At 42.6% G+C, this 19,356-nt stretch overlaps 1 protein-coding gene and 1 long non-coding RNA gene across 3 annotated transcripts; one reads left to right on the top strand and one right to left on the bottom strand.

Annotated features, from left to right (window-relative positions):
• Nucleotides 1-1,782: 1,782 nt before the first annotated feature.
• Nucleotides 1,783-18,097, top strand: TMEM121 (transmembrane protein 121). 2 transcript variants are annotated; one of them, XM_020974892.2, is made up of 2 exons: nt 1,783-1,984; nt 12,371-18,097. In XM_020974892.2, the coding sequence occupies exon 2, from the start codon at nt 12,927-12,929 to the stop codon at nt 13,902-13,904; it is 978 nt and encodes a 325-aa protein (XP_020830551.1). In that variant the 5' UTR covers nt 1,783-1,984; nt 12,371-12,926; the 3' UTR covers nt 13,905-18,097. The 2 variants fall into 2 exon arrangements, with proteins under 2 accessions (XP_020830551.1, XP_020830553.1); XM_020974894.2 differs by having other exon boundaries at nt 1,783-1,992.
• LOC144456378 (uncharacterized) lies at nt 8,347-16,578 on the bottom strand. Its single transcript, XR_013485494.1, has 2 exons — nt 16,493-16,578; nt 8,347-8,803 (listed from the first exon to the last, which is right to left on the bottom strand). It is a non-coding gene; the product is annotated as an uncharacterized LOC144456378 (long non-coding RNA).
• Nucleotides 18,098-19,356: the final 1,259 nt, after the last annotated feature.

The following is a 19,356-nucleotide window of genomic DNA, read 5'->3' as shown; positions in this document are numbered from 1 at the left end:
CAGGGGCATCAGGAGAAACTTATCTAAATGGAATCCTTGCATTTGATCTTTGCTTGGAACAAACTTTCTGATGCTGGTAAACTATTTTGGTTTTATGCTTCACTTGATAGTCATACTCAAGGGATCATTGAAGAAAGTATCTGTGGTTGCATCTATCAACAAATATTATATGATCTTAATATATGATTATTGGAGCCTTTAAGGCTCTGTTTTGTTCCACTGAGAAATATGATCATAGGAAGTTCAACCCCTTAGTTTTACAGAAGAAGATATTAAGGCACAGAGAGGTTAATTGACTTGTCTAGGGTCATATAGATGTAATAAGTGCCTGAGGCAGTATTTGAACTCCAAGTCCAGAGCATTATCCACTCCGCCACACTGCCATCTTTTAAAAAAGTAAAACACTTGTAGTCAACAAACAATAAAGACAGTAAGATCTCGTATGAAGACATACTGTCTTTTTTGGTGTTTATGAAGATAAAATAATAATAGGCAAAATTTGTCTGGCCACTTTAAGGATTGCAAAGCTCTTTATATATATTGTCCCATCTTATCCTCGCAAAAGCCCTGAGAGGTAGATGCTCTTATTATCTCTGCTTAACAGATGATGAAACTGAGGTTAAGTGACTTGTCCAGGATCATGCAACTAGTTAGTATCTTCCTGATTCCAAGCCCTACACCAGCTAGCTGTCTCAGGTAGTCTTTTCTACAAAATTGCCTGTGAAAGCTTACTTGATATATTTTCGTAAGGTATACCTTTAATAATATGCATAGACCGTTCTCATAAAGATAGTCCAGCATTTGTGATCATTCCCAGTCTCGTTCCAACTACTTTTTAGCTTTATATCCTACCACTGCACCAGCCACCTCTCCTCAATGTCCCTAAGACATATCAGGCTAACTTTTCTACCCTAGTGATGTGAGTGGAGGATGCAGGAAGTGTACAGTGACCCATATGGAAAGTGTGATCATCAGAGAGTGGGTGATTGATTTAGTGACATATGCAAAGCTGAGACGTTTGTAAAGTATACAATATCGGACATTCAGAATGCTGTGTCCTGCATGGTAATGTGTAAAGATTCATAGAAGGACTGAGAGGTAGATCTGAGAACCTCCTTAGGCCTCAGAAACAATCTTGGAAGGGACCCTGAAAGCCTCAAATAATTTCTCCTTCACCCGATTTGTACTTCTAGAGAAATGAAACTCCAAATCCTTCTTTCCTTTATGTCTACAGACTTCACACTTGCATGTACGTGACTTTATGTAACTAGCGTCTCTATGAAAGGAAATGTGTCTGTATGCCTGTGTTTTGTGGGTGAACAAACTCCAAGACGCAGTCTTTTGAGTCTGCATCCTCATCCAAGGCTACATGGCCTGAGGCTGGAGGGCCCCGGGCCACTGAGCGGACGCCTTATTGGGGTGGAAGATGGTGAGAGAATCCTCAGTCCCATCCAAATAATTCCCGGTAGCATCTCTGCCAGCGTCGCCTTAGAAACCAGCTTGGACGGAGGGGTGCGACTGGATGAAGGTGTGGGGGAGGGGTACCAGGTTGCCTGGGTTTGTGGCTCAATTGTTTTTTGGGATTTCTCCCACGTCCAGTCCCTGGGGCCGTTTCTCTGTTCACCCCAGTCATCCCCCACCTCCAATCTTAAGAGTAGGCGTGGCTATCTCCTCAGAAGAGAACGCAGTTTGCTGGGGGTGGGAGGGTGGGAGGGGGGGCTCCACCTTGGAGGGGACGGAAAGGGAGGGAGGTGCTAAGGGAGGGGAAAGGGGCGGAGGAAGGAGCCGCATTCCAAGCTGAATCAAGGGTTGGGACCACTGCCGCCCCCGCCCTCCAGCCACAGTCTCCGCCGCTGCAAAACCTACTCTAGAACTGAGGACTGGGGACGGGTGCCCAGGCCTGAACCACTGCACTGTGTTCTGCCTGGAAAGAACCGTGAGCCTCAGAAGAGACGATTCAGCACCTGGACAGTGGTGGTGCCTGGTAGGGAGGTGGGCCGCAGCCGGAACCAGGGAGATGAGATTGGGGAGAGGGTGCTCCTGGGTCTGGGAAGGGTTTGGGGTGATTTGGACAATCCCCGCGGCCAGTGAACTGGACATCCGTGAGTTTGGACACTCGCAGCTCGAGCTGGGCCCGAAGAGGAGAGGACCCTTACCACATCTGTCCCCTTCTCCGTGCCTCTGAGTGCTTAGCTGCTCCCCTCCCCCACTCCTATCCAGAGGCCCTGCATATCCTTTCTGTGGAGGGGGAGGTGTGGATATGTGAGGAAGAGATGAGGAAGATGGAGGGAATTGGGGGTCAGAGATCGGAGAACTGGCAGTAGTTGGTAGTGGTGGGGGTCTAGAAATAGGGGAGAGGACAATTAGGCCAAAAATAGGGGGCCAGGAATAGAGTAATAGGGTGGATCAGAGGTGAGGAGGATGGAGTGATTGGGGATAAAATTGAGGGAACTAGGGGTGCCTGAGTTTTGAGGTATGGAAGCCTTTGGGATAGTGTTGGGGAACTGAGGCCCCAAAAAGGCCTGCTCCAGCAATATTTGGGTGGTTATCACTAGAGCTGAAACACAGCCTTCAATCTGATTATATTGGGGCAGGAGTTTGGGGTGGGGGTGGGGCAGGGTTAATCGGACCTCCTGTCTTCCTTTGTAGACTTTTGGGGAGCAGTTCTCATAGAGAATGTCTGTCTGGGACTGGGGTATAGATGAGGAGGGAAGGATAAAATAGAGTGAAGAAGATAAAAAAAAGCTCCAATAATCCACAGATTAGAGTGGGGTCAAATAATTGGGTACGTCACCAATGTTGTTTCTGAAGAGCATCCATAAGTTCAATTCATTCAACAGACATTTATTAGGCACCTAATGTGTGCTAGACGCTGTGTGAAGCACTGGTGATTTGAAGACACAACTGAGATTCTTCCCTCAAGGAGTTTATATTCTATTGGAGTAAGAAAAATATACTTAGAAAATTAAATGTAAACATGGCCTAGGGAGTGTGTGTGTGTGTGGGGGGAGGGGGTGAGCATCAGGCCTGGTCTGTGGATGAAGCCCCAGGGCAGGAGGACTAAACAGGATCTGAGTCTAGAAAGCTAGGGCTCAAGATAATGGAGGTAAAGCAGAGTATGGGTATCTGGGGCAGAACTTGGCTGTGGGAAGGAGACTGGGTGACAAAGTCTATATCTGGGAAAGGGGGGCAGAAAATGGTTTGGGTAGTATTGTCCAGGGTTTAGGGGGCAAGATTACTATACCTCCTCTCCCCAACTCCCTTGGAGGACCTGGCCTCCCAAGTCTGGTTCTAGGGGCAATAGGAAGAGACCTAGGAGCCTTAGATGAGGAACATCTCAGAGCTAGTTAAAGGATAAAATTGGGTCCAGAAGGAAAAGGGGTCTCCAGGCATCTCTGACATCAAGGCAATAATTCAGTTAGACATAAAAGTACGATGAATTTAATAGAGATAGTGAAAAAGAGAAACCAGTTTCTAATCCTAGGAAGGGCAAAAGAGAGACAGAAACAGAGGAATAGAGGTAGATGAGAATGAGTGGGAAGGGAGGGACAGAATAGAGAAAGGGACACAGAGACAAAAAAGAGAGTCAAAGAGAGACAATAGAACGACCAGAGAGGAAGAGACAAAGGAAAAGGAATGAGAGCCAGAGAAATTTAGAGAAGGAGACACTGATTCAAAAAGAGGTACAGACAAAGGCAGGCAGAGAAAACAGTATGAGTGGAAGACCTACCTCCCATAAGTTAGAGACAGGTGAGATGAGGGACCTAGAGGTGGAGACATGAATAAAATAATTTTACATGTTATTCTTCCACCCTGGGATACCTAGTGTTCTCCCAGTTTCTTTCTGATAGTGAGGTTTTCATGAGTTTCAGAAACTTTGTTTCTGAAAATATTTTGGTGATATGACAACAGCCTGAGATCAGTGTTTGAGTTATGAGTAAGGAGAATATGTGCTGCAGATAGCAGAACCTGCAAGTTTGGGGTCACAGAGAACTGAACAGTGGAGGATGGTATTAAGTATTATAGCTCTCTCTGGCTCAGTTTCTACAGGCCTATCAATAGAAGACTGAGTCCTGGATAAGGGAGAAGGGGGCAAGGATTGTATATAGGTATGTGTGCACATGAGGTCATGGCCGCAGCTATGTGTATACAGAGCTTTGAATAGTTTAAGTACTTAATAAATAGTTGCTGAATGCGTGTGTGACAGAGTATAAGAGATACTAGGAGAGAGGGAAGAGCCAGGCTCTTTTCCTTCCTGCACCTTAAATCACAGAATCATAGAACCACAAAATCTTAGAGTTGGAAGAGGACGCAGGTGTCATCTAGTTTAAACTTTACTCAAGCATAAATCCTTTCTATAGGACTTTAGATAAGTTATCATTTAGTTTCCTTTTGAGTACTGCAAATGCAGAGTGCTAAACACTTAAAGAAGGATTCCACTTCTGGACAGCTGACTGTTAGGAAAATTTTCTTTATATGGAATCAAAATTTATCTCTGTTATTCTCACTGATTTGTCTTATTTTTGCCTTCAGGGACTGAGCATAACAAGTTTAACCATTTTTCTATTTGACATCCCTTTCAGATAGCTGAAGACAACTATCATAGCCTCTGTAAGTATTCTCTTCTCTAAGCTAACCATCTCAAATTCCTTCAAGTGATCCTCATGTAGCATGGTTTTCAGCTTTCAGTTCCTTCACCATCTGGTCATCATCCTGGGGGTCCCATGTCTTGGGCCCTCTCTTTTCTCTATAATCTCTTTCTTGCTCAACATATCATCATCCATAGGTTTAAATATCATCTCTATTCAGATGAATCCAATATCTATATATCCAGACCTAGTATCTCTACTGAGTTCCAGTTCTTCGTTATCAACCACCTATTGTATATTCCAGACCCAGAATTCTGTGGGCCTCTCAAAGTCAACATGTCTAAAACAGAACTCATCTTCCTCCCTTACCCACTCTTCTATGAGCTTCCACCAGGGTCACAACCTTGGAGTAATCCTCAGCTCCTCACTCTCATCCTTATCTTTTCTACCTGTATAATACCTCTCACATCTATCTCCCTTTTAAAAATCATATGGCTACTACTGTATCTCAGGTCCTCATCATATCTCTTCTACAATATTGCTATAGCTTATTAATGAGTTTCCTTTCCTTGTCTCTGCACCCTCTGATTGCACAGCTGTCAAAGTGATTTCCCTAAAGGACATGTCTGACCATGTTGCTCCACTACTCAATAAATTCCAACGGGTCCTTAATAACTCTGGGGTTAAATTAAAATGTTAACATTTAAAGCTCTTCACAACCTGGACACGTCCTGCTTTTTTCAGCTTTATTATATATATTCTTCATGAACTCTGTAGTTTAGCTAAACTTGCCTTCTTCCCATTTCTTACACACAACATTCTATCTCCTATTGCTATACCTTTTTACAGTTATCTTTGCCTGGAATTCATTTCCTTCTCCTCTCTCCCTGGTAGAATCTCTCCTTTCCTTCAAAGCTTAGCTCATTCCATTTTCTACATAAGACTTTTCTTGTTCTTCTAAGCTACTAGTGTCTTACTCTTTTCATCTCCAATTGTCTTATATTTATGTGTTTATTTTGTATATATTTTGTATACACTTATGTATGTACGTTTCCCATGATGAAATGTTAGCTTCTTGAATAAAGGAACTGTTTCTCTTTCCTTTTCCTTCTTTCTTTCTTTCTTTCTTTCTTTCTTTCTTTCTTTCTTTCTTTCTTTCTTTCTTTCTTTCTTTCTTTCTTTCTTTCTTTCTTTCTTTCTTTCTTTCTTTCTTTCTTTCTTTCTTTTTCTTCCTTCCTTTCTCTCTCTCTCTTTCTTTTTTCTTTCTTTCTTTTTTCTTCCTTCCTCCCTCCCTCCCTTCCTTCCTTCCTTCCTTCCTTCCTTCCTTCCTTCCTTCCTCCCTCCCTCCTCCCTCCTCCTCTCTCCCTCCCTCCCTCCCTCCCTCCCTCCCTCCCTCCCTCTCTCTCTCTCTCTTTTCTTTCTTCTTTCTTTCTTTCTTTCTTTCTTTCTTTCTTTCTTTCTTTCTTTCTTTCTTTCTTTCTTTCTTTCTTTCTTTCTTTCTTTCTTTCTTTCTTTTTTTCTTTCTTTCTTTTTCTTCCTTCCTTTCTCTCTCTCTCTTTCTTTTTTCTTTCTTTCTTTTTTCTTCCTTCCTCCCTCCCTCCCTTCCTTCCTTCCTTCCTTCCTTCCTTCCTTCCTTCCTTCCTTCCTTCCTTCCTTCCTCCCTCCCTCCCTCCCTCCCTCCCTCCCTCTCTCCCTCCCTCCCTCCCTCTCTCCCTCCCTCCCTCCCTCCCTCCCTCTCTCTCTCTCTCTCTCTCTTTCTTTCTTTCTTTCTTTCTTTCTTTCTTTCTTTCTTTCTTTCTTTCTTTCTTTCTTCTTTCTTTCTTTCTTTCTTTCTTTCTTTCTTTCTTTCTTTCTTTCTTTTTCTTTTTGTCTTTCTATTCCCAGCATTAAGCTTAGTGCCTAGCTTGCTTAATAAATAAGTGCTGACTGATTGGTCAGTTGCATTGAAGCATGTCAATATCCTTTCTAAGTTGTGGCACCCAAAATAGAATGAAGGATTTCAGGGTGATCTGGCCCCCTGGCCAGAGAATGGTAGGCCTATTGCTTTCCTCCTTATGGACATTGTGTTTTTGTTAATGTAAATTAAGATATCTTTAGACTTTTCACTGTGGTGTCAAATTTGACTTCTATGTTACCAAATGGAGCTAGCAGTCCACTAAAATTCCTAGATCTTTTTTACATAAACTACTGTCTAGATATCTCTCACTTCTTCTGTACTTGATTTTTTAAATGCAAATGTAAGACTTTTACGTTTATTTTTATTAGTTTTGACATATCACCCCCACCTTTTGAGATCCTTTGGCATCCCAGTTCTATCATTCAGTGGATAATGTTCTCTATCCTTGATCTAAGCCATTGATAGAAATTTTATATAGTAAAGGGTATATAGAAACCATATGATATTCTTTGTTAAATAGAGCCATAAAGATATTTTTTTCCAGTGGTCTCTTGATTATTAACATCAACTGAGGCATTGTCTAAATGGAAGAGGGATGGTGAGGTCCGTTAGAATCTCTGTACTGCAAATGATATCAATTTATGGTGACTGCCTAATGCTTTACAGAGCCTCCTGAATGAAGAACATGCTTGTTAAAACAGATTGGTTAAGCAATCTTTATAGGACAAAACAAATAGATAAAAACATCTATTATGTAGATAGGCAGTTAGAAGATTTGTTGAGTTAGTATATCAATATGCCAATAGACAATGAGCTGGGCCTAGAAATGAAAAAGAGGGAAAAGGCTGGTTAGATTGCATTTGGGAAATGATGTAGTGTTTTTAACAATTCAAAACTGTTTCCTGACAGAAAAACCCTTCTTTTTACATCAGTGTTCTTGTGTTGATGGTTGAGGTCTCTGAAGGATCACAGTTGTGGGTGATATATGATGGATGCAAATAAACTTCAACATATTTCCAATTATGATCCATATTCAAGAAATGAGATGTAAAGTCCTCCAGTAGAATGTAAACTCTTTGAGGTCAGGAACCATATTTTATTTTGTCTTTGTATTCCTATCCTTAACCCAATGCTTTTCCCATGATAGGTGCCCAAAAATGCTTGCTGGAGTGGAAGTAGTTGTATATATACTTAAAACAAGTACGTAAGCAACTCTGTGATTTCTTCAGTCTGGATATTGTCTCCAACCATGTAGGTTGCGGCCCATCTTGTGCAACCCTAGTCTATGCCTTCCCATAAGTTTTCTTCAAGGATTCATCTAACATATTGAAATCATGCTGAGCCCTTTCTTCCTTTCTCATAATTTCATGGAGACATACTGTATTTCAGTTGCAGATTTTAGGGCTAAGTTTTTTTTTTTTGGCAAAAAAATAGGGTGTGACCATTATGTGAAGCTTTTTTTTTAAATATTGTGCTGGTATTACTTAAAAAGCATTTATTACTAAACTGCCTTTGGTGCAACATTAGGATGCACAGAATACTCGTGAATATACATTAAAATTAAATGCTGACAGTGTTCATGCGCTGAGAATTCTAGGCTTGCAGTTCGTAATGTGTGTAAGATAAATGCATATCCATATGCCATTGCTGAATACATTGCTGCTCTGTTTACCTTTCAGGTGGCATGATGAACAGAATTATACCATGTGATGATTATGTGGTGAAAGATTATAAACCAATTTTTGGACTGGAAAAAAAATTAAAAGAACCTCAGGGTGCAGTGATTATGCAGTGAAATATGATAGGCTATTCACCAGTGATTCTTCACTTTTGTCATACATTTTGATAATAGCCTTCAACTTGGTTTTTCTTCATAGTTCTTTATTTTATTTATTTGTATTTTTTGAATTATCAAGATTTTTTTTTACACTTTCACCCCTATCCATTCCCACTGGGAAAACAAAAGAGAAAGAAAGGAAGAAACACGGAATTCTTATATAAGTAGAGTCAGACAAAACAATTTCCCATGCTGGCTGTGTCCAAAAATGCATTTCTCATTCTGCATATTAGTCTGTTAGCTCTTTGTGCTGAGGTAGGCAGCATTCTTCTTCATCAGTACTCTGCAATCGTGGTTCTTCATTTTATTGATAAGTGAAGTTTTTCAGAATTTTTCACTTTTACAATATTGATGTCATGTATAAATCGTCCTCCTAGCTGTGCTCACTTCATTCTGAATAGTTCATCTCAGGGCTCTCTTTCTTCATTTCTTATAGAACAATAGCAATTTCCTTCTATGATACAAATATGATCTTCATTCCTAAACCAGGGAGGGTCAAAACAGAGAAAGAAAACTAGAGACCAATATCTCTAATGAATATTGATGCAAAAATTTTAAATATATTAATAGAGACTATGGCAACATATCACAAATATACATTATGATTAGGTTGGGTTTGAACCAAGATACTCCAAGGTACATAATTTTATAAACATTATATATAGCTATATAGTTTTATAAACATAATTGGCCACATTAATAAAAAGAACATAAAAATTATATGATTATATCAATAGATGCAGGAAAAGATTTTGATGAAATAAGATACACATTTCTGTTAAAGGCTCTAGAAGAAAGGAATGAATGGACTTTTCCTTAGCGTGGTAAATAATAGCTTTCTAAAACCAAGAGCCTGCTTTATATATAATAGGGATGAACTATATTCCTTTCCAATAAAATCAAGGGTGAAGCAGCAACATCCATTGCTGACAAGAAGTCTACCTATCATGCATCTCTCCATTGCCCTTTATTCTCTCTTTTGACCCTGTCCCTCCTCAGAAGTGTTTGCTTCTGATTACCCCTTTGCCCAATCTGCCCTCCCTTCTATCATCCCCCCTCTCTTATCACTTCCCTCCTATTTTCCTTTATGTTAAGATAGCTTTCCATACCCAGCTGAGCGTGTATGTTATTCCCTCCTTAAGCCAAATCCGATGAGAGTAAGAGTCACTCATTCCCTCTCACTTCCCCCCTCTTCCTCTCCATAGTAAAAGCTTTTTCTTGCCTTTTATGTGAGATAATTTACCCCTTTCTACCTCTCCCTTTTTCCTTCTCCAAGTACAATCCTCTCTCACCCCTTAATTTTATTTTTTAGATATCATCCCTTCATATTCAACTCACCCTGTGCCCTCTGTCTATATATATTCCCTCCAGCTACTCTAATACTGAGAAAGGTCTCATGAGTTACAAGTATCATCTTTCCATGTAGGAATGTAAACAGTTCAACTTTAATAAGTCCCTTATGATTTTTCTTTTCTGTTTACCTTTTCATGCTTCTCTTGAGTCTTGTATTTGAAAGTCAAAATTTCTATTCAGCTCTGGTCTTTTCACCAAGAATGCTTAAGTCCTTTATTTCACTGAATATCCATTTTTTACCTTGAAGGATTTTTTTTTTTTGCTTTTAGGCAATTGGGGTTTAAGTGACTTGCCCAGGGTTACACAGTTAGTAAGTGTCAAGTGTTTGGTCTGAGGCCAGATTTGAACTCAGGTCCTCCTGACTTCAGGGCCAATGCTTTATCCACTGCACCACCTAGCTGCCCCTACCTTGAAGGATTATACTCAGTTTTACTGGGTGGGTGATTCTTGGTTGTAATCCTAGTTCCTTTGAACTCCAAGCTGCTAAATGTTGTGTTATCCTGATTTTGTTTCCACAATATTTGAATTGTTTCTTTCTGTCTGCTTGCAATATTTTCTTGATCTGAGAACTTTGGAATTTGGCTATAATATTCCTAGAAGTTTTCCTTTGGGGATCTCTTTCAGGATGTAATAAGTGGATTCTTTCAATTTCTATTTTACCCTCTAGAATCTCAGGTTCTAGAATATCAGGGCAGTTTTCCTTGACAATTTCTTGAAACAATTTCTTGAAAGATGATGTCTAGGCTCTTTTGTTGATCATGGCTTTCAGATAGTCCAATAATTTTAAAATTATCTCTCCTGGATCTATTTACTAGGTTAGTTGTTTTTCCATTGAGATATTTCACACTGTTTTCTATTTTTTCATTCTTTTGGTTTTGTTTCATAATTTCTTGATTTCTCATAAAGTCATTAGCTTCCATTTGCTCCATTCTAATTTTTAAGGAAGTATTTTTTCTTCAGTGAGCTTTTGGACTTCCTTTTCCATTTGGCCAATTCTGCTTTTTAAGGCACTCTTCTCCTTTTTTTGGATCTCTTTTGCCATTTGGGTTAGTCTATTTTTTAAGGTGTTATTTTCTTTAGTATTTTTTTTGGGGTCTCCTTTAGCAAGCTGTTGACTTGTTTTTCATGATTTTCTTGCATCACTCTCATTTTCCTCTATTTCTCTTTGGAAGTCGAATCGCTATCACTTATTTTTACCTTCTGTTGAGTTTTGTTTCATCTTTCTGATGGTTCCTTCTATTGGTTTTAATTTTTACTTACAACTTCACTAATGTGAAAATATGTTTCAAGGGTATGTAAATGTAAAGCCTATGTCAGATTGTGCGCTGTCTTGGGGAGGGTGGGGGGGAGGACAAGGGAGAAAAATTTTCAACTCAAAAGCATATGGAAAAAAAAATGAAAAAATAAAAAAAATAAAAATAGTGATAATGTAAAATTTATAGGTACCAAACTAATAATGCTAAATTTTTATTTAAGTACGTAGGGGCACAGTAGATAGAGCAGTAGACCTGGAGTCAAGAAGACCTGGTTTCAAATGTGGCTTTGCATAGTTATTAGCAGTGTGACCTTGGGCCAAGTCAGTTAATCTTTTTTGTCTGCTTAATTTTCCTCATCTGTAAAATGGAGATAATAGCATCTACCTTTCAGGGGGCTTATGAGGATCAAAGAAATAGCAGGAATAAAACATTCTACAAAATCTTAAAGTGATATATATATATATATATATATATATATATATATATATATATATATAAATAGCATCAATAAAGCATTCTACAAAATCTTAAAGTGATATATGTAGCTATAAATAGCTATAAATGCTAGCTATTATTATTAGACATATAATCTATATAGTAATAAACAATTAAATGACAGTTATAGGTAATTAATTGTAGCAGATAAAACAGTAAAACAGAATTAATATCATCAGCAACACAGTCAATTACTTTGTATTTATGATTCTATGAGAAAATGCCTATGAGAAAGGAAAAAAAATATTACTTAAAAATTCCCACTCTAAGTAAGGAGGTAAAAAATTTTGCAAGTGGTGTTAACATTTTCCTTTTTACAAAATATTTGGACTAAATGATCTTTAATGTGCCACACAGCTTCAAGTTTTAATCTATTAAGGGATCTTAGAAGTGATTCCTTTTGGCCTTTAGAGATCCCCAGAGCCTGAAACCTATATGGGACATTTTGAGGACATTTATGGGGATAAAGGCTACCTGTTGTTGGAGGAAAACTCAGCTGTAGTGTCTCCTTAGATGAGCTTGCAGGAAGTAGGAAAGAGGACTGATAGACTTAGGGGACTGGAGCTGCAGGGCTTGAGGTATTGGGAAGCTGAGGGAGTAAGATCCTGTGGTTCCTCTATATCTTTGTGCTACAGATCAAGCTGAATCACTGAGGGGTTCCTGGGGTGTAGAGGGAGACTAAGGCTAGGGGCATGACCATGGGATAGGTAGAGGATTGAATGCTGAAAAAATATTCGTGATGGAAGAAGACCCATGGTTGGGGAGCCTGCTTTATTGACCATTCATTTGGAGGAAGGGGTCACCTTAACCTAAGTCCCTGGTTCCTGAGTGAGGGGGAGGGTCTGGATAAGGGTTAGGATCAGAGATTACCTTCAACCCTAAGGTTGGTATAGCTAAGACCATGTTCTGATGACATCACCGTGTTTCTTCTGGTTTCCTTCAGGTGGTGTGTTTGTGACCAGATCAAGGTCCAGCTGTGTGAAGGATCTGAAGGAGTGGATGCCAGACAGGTGGAAGCCCATAGAGAAGCTCCAGAGCATAGTTGTGGTCCCACCCAGGCCTCACCTTATTCTCATCCTCAGATATTGGGAGGTTTCCTCTTCACAGGAAGCCACACTGTTGCATCCCCATTCCTGAAGAAGAGGTCTCCCATCCTCTATGGTGTGAAGGAATCTTCTCTATTTGGGCTGGATGAAGGCCCTAGATCAAACTTCATTTGGAGCGTGCTTGGAGTGTATTGAATGCTGAAGAAGTCCCTTATCTCTGGCTTACCTCAGGTTCTTTGTGAATAGGGGGCTGACCACAGGTCCTAGGGCCTCAGGGTAAGACTTCAAACTCTTGAGATATAGAAACCTGACTTCAAGCTCCAGAAGGGACTTGGTGGGTTGATTTTAGGTTTTAGGGGCTTAGAGAGACAACTTCAGACCCCAGACTTTTGGCCCTCAAATGTGAGGTTCTTGGAGGAGGGGAGGGAGGTCAAGAGGCAGCTAAGGCTCACCATGGTGCTCCCACCACCAGACAAGCGCCACGTGTGCCTGACCACAGTGGTCATCATGAGTAGCATGGCCTTCATGGATGCCTACCTTGTGGAGCAGAGCCAGGGCCCACGGAAGATTGGCGTGTGTATCATCGTGTTGGTGGGTGATGTGTGCTTCTTGCTTGTCCTGCGCTATGTGGCCGTGTGGGTTGGGGCTGAGGTGCGTACTGCAAAGCGTGGCTATGCCATGATCCTCTGGTTCCTCTATATCTTTGTGCTACAGATCAAGCTTTACTTCATTTTCCAGAACTACAAGGCTGCCCGGCGTGGTGCCGCTGATCCGGTTGCACGCAAGGCGCTGACACTCCTATTGTCCGTGTGTGTGCCAGGACTCTTCCTGCTGCTTGTGGCCCTGGACAGCATGGAGTACGTGCGCACTTTCCGCAAAAAGGAGGATCTGCGTGGCCGCCTCTTCTGGGTGGCCTTGGATCTGCTTGACCTGCTGGACATTCAGGCAAACCTTTGGGAGCCTCCACGCACAGGGCTGCCTCTCTGGGCTGAGGGCCTTATGTTTTTTTACTGCTACATGTTGCTACTTATCCTGCCCTGTGTGTCACTCAGTGAGATCAGCATGCAGGGTGAGCATATTTCCCCTCAGAAGATGATGCTCTACCCTGTGCTCAGCCTGGTCACTGTCAATGTAGTCACTGTCCTAGTGCGTGCTGCCAATATGGTGCTCTTCCATGACAGCCGAGTCTCTACTATCTTCATTGGCAAGAATGTGGTAGCATTGGCTACTAAGACCTGTACCTTCTTGGAGTACCGGCGCCAGGTTCGCGACTTCCCACCCCCTCATGGAGCACTTGCCCTTGAATTGCAACCACCTCAACCCCCCCCACCCCAATTGCTGCACAACTCAGTGCCTCATGCACCACCCATTCACAGTGGCCCTGGTGCCCCCCATGGGCCTTCCCCTACTCGGGACACACTGGACACGTGACAGGTACTGCCTACCATGGCCCCTGCTCATGTGGATGAAGCTTGGGCACATGAATCTATGGAGGGACTGGTGGGTGGGCAAGGAGCACATGTGGTTTGCATGGGATAGCAGGGCCAGAGCCAGAATGGGAAGGGCTCCCACCTTCCCTACAGTCAGGCTCAGCCTGGGATCCGTGAAGCCTCTTCATCTCAGGAAAAATCTGGGGTGTCCCTGAAAACCAAATGGATCCTCCAATCCCTGGACCACCCTCCGGGGCCAGAGAATTTCCCAGGGCATTTTGAGGACTGTCAGGGCTACTTAATCCAGGCCAGGCTAATTGAGCTGTAGCCCTGGGAATGAATCCTCCTTTTACTGGATAGAGAGGGCAAAGGGAGGATGAGTGTTTCCCATGTTCCCTGAATTTAGGCCTGTGGATCTGTCATTTTAAAGACTCCTTTACAATTTTCTATTCCAAGACTGGGCTTTCAGAGTCAATATTCAATAATTTTAGGCCCCAGGGTACTTTTGGGATTCAGAGATTGGCTCATAGTACATGAGATGCATGTGACAGATTGGCTCTATGGGCTGGCGGCTGGTGGCTCTATGGGGGTGATAAAGATGCAACTTCCTATTTCTCTGTCTTTAGGATTTCCTAATCTGTCTACTCTGGGTCACTAGCACTTTCCCTGGGAGATGTTTGCATCTTATTGAGACATCACCTATATATTCCAGACACCACCCCATCCCAAAGGCCCTCAGCATATAGGTTACCCATCTGTCCCAACCTTTCCTGAATTCATCCACAAATATAGAAGTTTCATGGTCCCTGAATCCAGCTTTTCTCTTGTCTAGTCACTAGGATGCTATTCTTCATTCCTGTTCCCACCTCTGACCTGTATGAAGAGCTCTGATCCAGGAATTTCAGAACAGGGCACTTTAATAGTCTCCTTCCCTCTGGGAAGCTGTTGAGTGACTTGAGCATTTGGCCCCAGAGAAAATAGCCTGAGACCGAAACCTGATCCCATCCAGACAGAACCCCGACTTTGGTTATTCACTGAGTTTATTTGCTCTAGAGTGACCCAGACTTCAAACTGAGCAACTTAGGCTTATCTTCTTTGTACTGGTTTCAATACTGAATCCAGGGGTGCCTTTTCTCCCCCATGTGGACAGATGAGAGCAAGGGTCTAACACTGCAGACCTCTAGTCTTGGGAAGGTCCAGTGGAATTCCTGATGTTTGCAGGAAGGATGGGTGGGTATCTATGTTCATATCTTGTCCCTTTCCTTTCCCCATTTCCCCTTTCCTTTAAACTGAAGATGCATAGGTCTCATGGGTTGTAATGAGATGGAATGATCAGAACAAGTGCTCGCCTTGGACAGAGTTTAGGAGCCCCAGTTTAGGGCCAGGCTCTCTCCTCTGGACATTCTGTGCAGGAGGTTTAGGGTTTGCTTGGTTTCCCTTCCTATTCTCTGAGATTTGTGAACATTGCCCCAAAGAATAATGTGTGTGTATATGTGTGTGTGTGTGTGTGTGTGTGTGTGTGTGTGTGTGTGTGTGTGAGAGAGAGAGAGAGAGAGAGAGAGAGAGAGAGAGAGAGAGAAAGAGAGAGAGAGAGAGACCCTTAGAGTTGGAAGATTATCCAGTCCAACCCAAATAGCACCCCTTATATATAACATCCCAGACAAGTGGTCATCCAGACTTTTGCTTGAAGACCTCCAGCATTGGGAGTTACTACTATTCCATTTGTGCATATTTCGGATTGTTAGGACATTTTCCTTTATATGGAACCTAAATCTCTCTCTCTCTCTGTCTCTCTCTCCCTCTTTCTCTCTGTCTCTCTCTTTTCCTATATCTGCCTTCTGGAGCCTAGTAGAACAAATCTAATCTGTTTTCCACATGATGAGCCATTCAGATACTTGTAAACAGCTAGCCTGCCCCATTTCTCACCCCTCCCTCATCAGTCTTCTGAGGTGAAATTTCCCAGTTTCTTCAACTGGTCTTTGGTGCCCAGTTCCTTCACCATCTGAGTCATCTCCTCTGCATCCACTCTAACTTATCAATGTATTTTTGAAAATGTGCAACCCAGAACTAAACAGAACACTCTAGATGTTGTCTGACCAGGAAAGAGGGTAGTCTGTCATCTCCCTCCTTCTGGATAATGGGTCAGTGCTCTGAGATTACCCTTTCCCACACAGAAGAAAAGCCCCTGCCTGTCCAGAGCAGAGATGGCCTATGCTCTCCTGATCCCCCAGTAAACTAGGAAAGCTCCTGGAATTTTTTTCAATTCCTTATGTCCTTTCACAGGCCCCTGTTTTGGCCAGAAACTCCAAGAGTCTTCCCCTCCTAGATTGATTTTATTTTTTGACTAGGTAAAAGAGGCCATTCTTTGCCTCATTTTTACCTAGCCTTAGTCACTGAATGGGTGTTACCTTAAACAAACTGAGATCTGGGAAAGACTTTTGCTCAAAAAGTCCAAGGCCTCCCACTGCATCCAGGGCCATCCTCAGTTGTAATGATCTGTATCTTGCCACTGGCCCAGATGGTACTGGAGGAGAGTGTGAGGCTGGTGACTTTGCACAGCCCTCCCTCAGTTAAACCCATTTTACTTACAAGTCACGATATCTCCTTCCTGATGTCATGGTCCTCTTCGAGAACCGAGGACAAACAACAATCACAGGGCCCTGACTTCCTCAGTTCGTGGCTTCCCGCCCTGCAGAGATGCGATGCAGTCAGAAGACGCAGTTATGTCTCAGGGTAGGCACCAGAGGGCACACTTTCCTTTGGTTAGAGAGGATCCAGAACTTATCCAAGGGAGGTTTTGCGTTTTTGGGCCTCATTTCCTTTCTGTAAGCAGTATCATTGGACAGTATATTCAGGGCACAATCTACATGGATGCTTGAGTAGTCAGTGAGAGATCATAGTCTGAAGGTGGGGAGGGACTTGGCACCCGAACCCTCGCTATGAGAAGCCTGGTATAGTGGAAAGAACGTTAGGTTTGGAGTCAGAAGACTCCTGGGGTTCTAATCAATCAATCAAAAAGCATTCATAAAGCACCTACTATATACCAGTCACTGAGCTAGTATTGGCTCTGTCATTGATTCTCATCTCTGAAATAAGGAGATTTTATCAAATAATCCATAAGGTGCCTAAGTTCTATGCTAGGTGTCTTCCAAATCTATCACCTCACACTGGCCCCCCAGTGACTCACTTTTACTCTATCTTACCCTCTAACCATCTGTGTCTCACCCTAAGCCTTAGATGGAAGATGGAGATGTCTCAAGAACTTACCATCCAGGCCACTTGTGTGAAACACTCTGCCCTTCCAGGCTTGTGGGCCTACTTCCCAAACTTCCCTTCTCCCAGTCCTTGGAGACAGCTCTCCAAGAAGGTCCTTCTGCACCTTACTCCCTTTCCAGGTCCCTGTCTTGGCCCAGACTAACTCTCCCAGACCCCCAACAGGAAGGACTAAAAACAAAATTTTAAGGCAATTCAAGGGAAAAGTCCATTCAGTCTAATAAAACCCCAACACCATGGAACTCCTATCCTGCCATTCAACTTTCTTTATCTTGTGTTGGGGTAGAAGGTGGTCCTGGGCCAGGAAGAAGTTGTCTTTTGTCTTAGAGGCCTGGAATACATTCCCTCTTTCCTCAATACTAAATCCTGACCCGAAGAGCTCACAGGAAACCATGAAATTAGTTAACCACATGGGGGCAGCAGAGATGCAGAAATACTCATAGACTATAGGGTTTAGAGCTGAACAGGATCTCAGAAATGATTAAACCTGACCTCCTCATTTTACAGATGAGGACAGTGAGGTTGGAAGTGAGTTACTCGAGATCTTATAGTAAATATCAGAGCTGGAACTTGAACTCAGGTCTTCTGATTCCAAATCCAGTGCCATTTCTACTTCAGCGTGTTGTATCTGTGAAACACACCCATCTCCCCACCAGTGGTTGCTTCTCCCCAGAGAAGACTCCCGGATGCCCTACAGCAAGCCCATGATGGCACTATTCTTTGGGATCATCAAGGCTAATTAATACCCTCTTTTCCTACAGGGAGTATCTCCTCCTTGGGCCCTTATAACTGATAACTACACTGGGGTATCAAAGTCAAAGGCATTGGGGGGACACTTCTCTAGGCCCTAATCCACTCCTTTGTCTCAGCCTTAGCCACAGATAGGGTGTTCATTGCAGAGCCCCGGGAGCAGAGTCATAACTAGGAATTCTGGGAAATGGGGGGAAGATGTGGAGACGGACCTCTAAAGTCATCAAGAGAAATTTTGAGACATCACTTGAGACCCCATTGCTGGGGAGGCTAGTGGTGGAGGGAGTACAAGGGTGGAAAAGGCTGGGGAAAGTTCCCCTAGGATGTAAGCAGGCCTCAGGATCCCCACCTCATTCAGCAGCCTTCAACATCACTGTAACCCTGTGAAAGACAAGCCTGATGTCATAGGTAGAAGATAGTTTGCTTCTGTTAAATGCTCTTTTACTTGGAAATTATGGCACATTCCCTTCAGAGAGTGTGGTCCCTGAGTAATGGCCTATTCCCAATCCCCAATCTCCTAGTTACCAAAAAGAAGCATAGGAGGGAAGTGACTGCTGAGAAAGGGTGCCATGGTGATGGGACCCTGGAGGTAGTGGCCTCAGGCTGGACAAGAGAGCAGAGGCAATCCCATAGCACAGTGCTGGTAAAAAGATCGTGAGGAAAGTGAATAGTGAGATGCAGGACTCACTCTGGGAAGGAAGCATGCCTCGCTGGCAGCCAGTCCTCTGAGGCAAAGCTCTTGTCTCCCGGCCCTACAGCACTGGCTAGAAGGTAGAGGTCACTGGGTCTTTGGTTAATGAGACCCTGAAGTTTTGCTGGACAGAAAATTGAGGCCCAGAGATAGATGATACCTCTTATGATAGTGAAAACATTGGTAGCTGGATCCATTGCTGACTCCCACATGCCCAGTGCTATGTTCATGTTCATTCTGTGGGTAAATGCAGTGAGTGGGGAGTTCACACCATGGAACTTCACCAAGTGAAGGTATTGGGTCTTAACCCCTAGCAGAAACTCACTGCCAGCACACCCTCATTCTTCAACTCAACACATTTTAAACCCCAGCACTTCACTCCTTGTAAGCTCCCAGCACAAACTCACCCTGAGCTTGCAAACTGAGCACAAAATGAGGCTGATTCCCAGCACACCCTTATACTTGACATATCCTCATTATCTTGCACAGTCTCCTCAATCCCAACACCTCCACATACTCAAACCACTTTTACTTCCAACATTATCCTTCACAAACTCCCAGGACAACCCAACACCCAGCACGTCACACCTGGTATGAATTCAATTTAATAAGCATTTAATTCAGCATCTCTATCACTGAGGTTATAAAGTGGTAAGTCCTATTATCAAGAATCTTATTTTTACACAAATACGTATGGTATAAATTGGGCAAAACAGGTACAAAGGAAAGGTACAGACTT

This window comes from Phascolarctos cinereus, unplaced genomic scaffold (genome assembly GCF_003287225.1).
Source record: "Phascolarctos cinereus isolate Bilbo 61053 unplaced genomic scaffold, phaCin_HiC Scaffold_3;HRSCAF=262, whole genome shotgun sequence".
In the NCBI taxonomy this organism is placed as follows: domain Eukaryota; kingdom Metazoa; phylum Chordata; class Mammalia; order Diprotodontia; family Phascolarctidae; genus Phascolarctos; species Phascolarctos cinereus.
Note: the sequence above shows the minus strand (reverse complement) of the source record. Positions and strands in the feature narration are given on the sequence as shown.

Coding starts and splice junctions, on each gene's coding strand:
- TMEM121 (XM_020974892.2), top strand. CDS start 12,927: ATGGTGCTCCCACCACCAGACAAGCGCCACGTGTGCCTGACCACAGTG.